At 33.5% G+C, this 4,990-nt stretch overlaps 1 protein-coding gene across 3 annotated transcripts; it reads right to left on the bottom strand.

Annotated features, from left to right (window-relative positions):
* Window positions 1-1,076: 1,076 nt before the first annotated feature.
* Window positions 1,077-2,484, bottom strand: LOC139866310 (transcription factor DIVARICATA-like). 3 transcript variants are annotated; one of them, XM_071854507.1, is made up of 4 exons: window positions 2,311-2,484; window positions 2,095-2,155; window positions 1,588-2,002; window positions 1,077-1,499 (listed from the first exon to the last, which is right to left on the bottom strand). In XM_071854507.1, the coding sequence occupies exons 3-4, from the start codon at window positions 1,983-1,985 to the stop codon at window positions 1,163-1,165; spliced, it is 735 nt and encodes a 244-aa protein (XP_071710608.1). In that variant the 5' UTR covers window positions 1,986-2,002; window positions 2,095-2,155; window positions 2,311-2,484; the 3' UTR covers window positions 1,077-1,162. The 3 variants fall into 3 exon arrangements, with proteins under 3 accessions (XP_071710608.1, XP_071710610.1, XP_071710609.1); XM_071854509.1 differs by having other exon boundaries at window positions 1,588-1,956; XM_071854508.1 differs by lacking the exons at window positions 2,095-2,155; window positions 2,311-2,484 and having other exon boundaries at window positions 1,588-2,086.
* Window positions 2,485-4,990: the final 2,506 nt, after the last annotated feature.

Here is a 4,990-nt window from a genome sequence, read left to right as displayed (position 1 = left end):
CATAATTTTTAATTCTGGATACCAAGTAAAACAATAGCAAAACCATAGCAAAGCCTAATAAGAAGTTTACAACTTATCATTATTCGATGTCGATGACTTCTTTATTCTTAGATTAATACTAGATATCTTCCCACTTTTTAATGGCAACCGAATTCAGGTTAGTATAAAATTATTCTAAAAAGCTAATCCATGATTAATACATGTAGTTATTTTCCTAAGGTCAAGGAGATGTCAAAATCATGACTTGACTGAAATAAAAAGGATTCATGCATTATAGATAGAAAAAATCATTAAAGTTAATCATCTAACACCATTAAACATAATTGCACTTCCAAAATTAATTGCTTGATACATGAATATATGCTTTAGAATTTAGATTCCAATATGTATTTCCATTTCATGGTCAAAAGTTGATCCTTTTCATATTCGTAATCTCGAATATTAGTCACTTGCTGCTTTGTTCTGTTCGGATTACACGAGATGCTAATTACAGTAGTTGACAGAATAATCGAAAGTATGAAGGAACAAAACCATCAAAGGGGACCTCTTGAATTCGATAAATTATACTCCGTATATTATTAATTTGTAATATTAATATGCAAAAATATTGTATTCGAAAGCATAATAACACAATATGCTTGTGGAATTCAGACTCAGCTAGCTCTATTATAAAGCTAAACAGTTAACAAATATGCCTGTACTAATGTGCATATATACTATGCATTGTGGTGAAAAGGATGCCAATAGGAAACTAAAGCTAGAAATTAGATATTCTGAAAATCTTGGTACCGGTGGATGATGAGTCAGCGCTGACATGGACCTATTAACGAACATATCAACAGCTGAGTCATCTATTTCTTTACTAACAGAACTGGCCAACTTTGCTTTAACTTTGTTAAAATAAAGGCAAATCTAAGTGTGAACATGATCATGAACAACGGTTTAAAGATATTCGTTGGAATGGGAAACAGATTCCAATCTTGTCCGAATTGGAATTGAAATCTGATGGTGATAAAATCAACTCTAGAAAATTGTATATCATTATCATAAGTGCATGTAATAATCACGAAGAAAGAGACATGAAACCAATGTATTGGCATACAAACATAGTACAAGTACATATAAACATGAATTTTAAGGACAAACACAAACTTTTGCTTTCTTAATCAACCTTCAACCTAGTACCTAGTAGGTTGGATTGAAGGCCAGAGTTGTAAACTCGGACGTTGATTCCATCACACGGGTTGTTCCAATAATGTAAGTTTTTTGGTAAGCCGATAGATTTGTTGATCGATGGAGGGTTAGTATCGTTCGAAATATTGACCATTTTGATATCATGTATGCTAGGCCTTCTTTTTTCTTTACCATCTGAATGTTGTCTTGCGTAGTACTTTTGAGCATGACTTGCGACTTGTGTAGGCGTTTTTGTCTTCACAAAGTTACGCGAAATACTTCTCCAATCGCCTTTTCCATGAACTTGAAGACCCATCAAGAATCGCCTAAAAAGTAATTGATATTATAATAAAAATCGAATCTTTATTTCAAGATAAACAAAAAGATCAAGAAACAGAAACCGGAATGCTCTACCTATGCTCCTCTTCAGTCCATGGCACACCTTTTCGCCTTTCGTGGTCAAAAGATCGACACTTTGAAGGCCTTTTTTTGAAAATACTGTAATTATTATCTTCTTCTAGCTCTAGTTTGAAAGAGGAAGTTATGTAGCCTGGATCCGAGACATAACCAGACTCGATTTCATTGATATCAGCTTTCAATTTCTCATACTGTTTCTTGACATCAATCTCTGATTTACCAGGGACCAAAGCAGCAACGTTTGACCACCGATCGGGTGTTTCAGTATCGAATATAGCAAGAGCACTTTCAAACCATGTGTTTTGTTCACTAGTCCAATCTGTGTGTGTGTTTTTGTTTCCTAGCATTACATTGTCTGAGCTCACACTATAGGAAGACAAAGATAAGGCCTCCATAGCCACTTCAGTTTGCTCTAAAGATTGCAATAAATTATCATCTAATGGGAACTTGAATACCCCTTTCAAGATTAACCATAATATGTCCAAAAAGCTTAAAAAGACTCACCTAATCAAGAATCAAGAAAACCTTGTAAAATAAGGAATAACAACCTCAAACTGCCTATATCCTGCAAAAGCAACAAAATTCAAACAAATAATCAAATACCCAGATGGAAAAACAAGTTTAAAGCTGAGAATTATCTGTAAAAATAGTGATTAAATGATAAAAAAGGCAAAAAGGTGATAACTTGCTTCTTCCAATTGTGTGTAGTTTCAGTCTCACCTTCGTTGTAGATCGAATCGTAAGTTGTAAACTCAAGAATCGGTAGATCGAAATTGGTATCAGTTCTGATCGTGGATGAACCCAAAAGATAGAAGAATTAGAAAGAGGAAGGAAGACATTCAAAGTATTGAAAGAAGGTGGCCACTTGTCATTGGGAGTATGGTTTTTTGCTGTTTATATACAAAAAAATTATGCTCTGTTTTATGAGTGTGTGGATGCTACTGTTAGTTTTACTTTAAGTACTAACTATACTTTTTATGAGACATTTAAAAGTATACTACAAGATTTGCTATTACAATTGTTTTCTTTGTTATAATTCAGTAGGCTTATAACTACCTTTAGTGGTTTGATTCTTGATGTTATAATTCAGTAGGCTTATAACTACCTTAGTGGTTTGATTCTTGATTAAGAATGATTAAGAATGCTAATAATGAAGTGTAAGAACAAAGATGATAATAGAGAGAAAGAAAGAAACACTTTGTAAGTGTGAGAAAATTGTGCAAGTTTAATGCTTGCATTCATGGCTATTTATAGCAAAAATATCACAAGTTTAGGTAATACAATAATATTACTTTTGTGTATCAATAATTGACTATCCATTTATATATATATTTATATATTATAACACTCCCCCTTGGATAGCAATTTTGTTTGTTGAAGATCAACCGTAAGTTACTGCCTCGTTAAAAACCTTGCTAAAGAAAATTCAGTGGAAAAAAAACTTTAGCTAAGGGAAAAAGAGTGCAGCATGGAGTTGACTTCCCCTCAAGTAGACATCGCTTCAGTTGTTACATCTTTTGAACATGTCTCATACCAATGTTATGAACGTGTGTTCTGAAAATAGCAGTTGGAAGTGCTTTCGTGAAAAGATCAGCAGAGTTTTTGCTGGATTGAACATATCTCATTTCAATCTCGTTGTCCTTAATGAGATTTTGAGTGTATGAGAAGAATCTAGGAGGTATGTGTTTGGTTCGGTCACTTTTGATATACCCTTCTTTCATCTGTGCTATGCAAGCTGCATTATCTTCATAGATAATTGTTGAACTTTTATCGCGTTCTAGTCCACAAGAATCAGTAATGATTTGTGTCATTGATCTCAATCAAAAACATTCCCGAGTAGCTTCATGTAATGCAATCACTTCGGCATGATTTGATGATGTAGCAACAAGTGTTTGTTTTTGAGAACGCCATGATATTGCAGTACCTCCATTTAGGAATACATATCCAGTTTGAGATTTAGCTTTATGTGGATCAGATAAATAACCTGCATCAGCATAACCAACCAAATCTTGTTTTGATTCGTTAGAATAAAATAATCCTAAATCAGTAGTTCCTCGAAGGTATCGAAATATGTGTTTGATCCCATTCCAGTGTCTTTTGGTAGGAGCAGAGCTGAACCTTGCCAACAAATTAACTGCAAAAGAAATGTCAGGTCTTGTACAATTTATAAGATACATAAGAGCTCCAATTGCACTAAGATATGGTACTTCTGGTCCAAGAATATCTTCATGATCTTCACATGGACGAAATGGATCAGTTTCAATATTGAGTGATCTAACAACCATAGGAGTACTTAATGGTTTTGCCTTGTCCATATTGAAACGTTTCAGAATCTTTTCAGTATATGTTGTTTGATGTACAAGTAAACCATTAGGCATATGCTCAATTTGTAAATCAAGGCAATACTTGGTTTTTCCGAGATCTTTCATTTCAAATTCTTTCTTTAGAAGTTGAATGGCTTCATGGATCTCTTTATTTGTACCTATGATGTTAAGATCATCAACATAAACAGCTATGATCACATATCCGGATGTTGTTTTCTTAATGAAAACACAAGGACAAGTAAGGTTATTTGTATACCCTTTGCTTATCAAGTAATCACTTAATCGGTTATACCACATACGTCCCGATTGTTTTAACCCATATAAAGATCTTTGTAATTTAATCGAATACATTTCTTTGGGTTTTGCATTTGATGCTTCTGGTACCTTAAATCCTTCAGGTATCTTCATATATATATCACTATCAAGTGATCCATATAGATAAGCAGTCACAACATCCATGAGATGCATTTCTAAATTTTTAGAAACTGCCAGGCTGATTAAGTATCTAAAAGTAATTGCATCCATAACAGGGAAATAAGTTTCTTCATAATCAATTCCCGGTCTTTGAGAAAAATCTTGAGCTACAAGTCTTGCTTTATACCTTGTAACTTCATTTTTCTCATTTCTTTTTCGGACAAAAATTCATCTGTATCCTACAGGTTTCACATCTTTAGGAGTGAGAATGATGGATCCGAAAACTTTTCTTTTATTGAGTGATTCTAATTCAGCTCGTATTGCTTCTTTCCATTGAGCCCAATCATGTCTATTTTGACATTCAACCATAGATGTTGGTTCTGGATCATCATCATTATTCATGATGTCATATGCAACATTAAATGAAAATTTCTCATCAAGATTTTTCATTTCATTTCGGTTCCATAATATTTTTGAATATGCATAATTGATTGCAATTTCTGTATTGACATCATCAATCTCCTCTGCAGTAGGAATACTGATTTGTGATTCTTCTTGAACACTTTTTTTTACTTCATTATCAGCTGATTTTCCTTTTCGAGGATTTTTATCCTTTGAACCAATTGGTCTTCCACATTTCTGACGTGGCAAAGATTCATGAG

This window comes from Rutidosis leptorrhynchoides, chromosome 9, assembly GCF_046630445.1.
Source record: "Rutidosis leptorrhynchoides isolate AG116_Rl617_1_P2 chromosome 9, CSIRO_AGI_Rlap_v1, whole genome shotgun sequence".
Taxonomy (NCBI): Eukaryota; Viridiplantae; Streptophyta; class Magnoliopsida; order Asterales; family Asteraceae; genus Rutidosis; species Rutidosis leptorrhynchoides.
The sequence above is the reverse complement of the archived record's forward strand: the minus strand, read 5'-3'. Positions and strand labels throughout refer to the sequence as shown.

Bases quoted from the DNA above. Each gene is read 5' to 3' on its own strand.
- LOC139866310 (XM_071854507.1), bottom strand. From the start codon at position 1,985: ATGGAGGCCTTATCTTTGTCTTCCTATAGTGTGAGCTCAGACAATGTA. The intron at 1,500-1,587 runs GTAGAGCATTCC...ATTACTTTTTAG, and splicing joins TGGACTGAAGAGGAGCATAG to GCGATTCTTGATGGGTCTTC.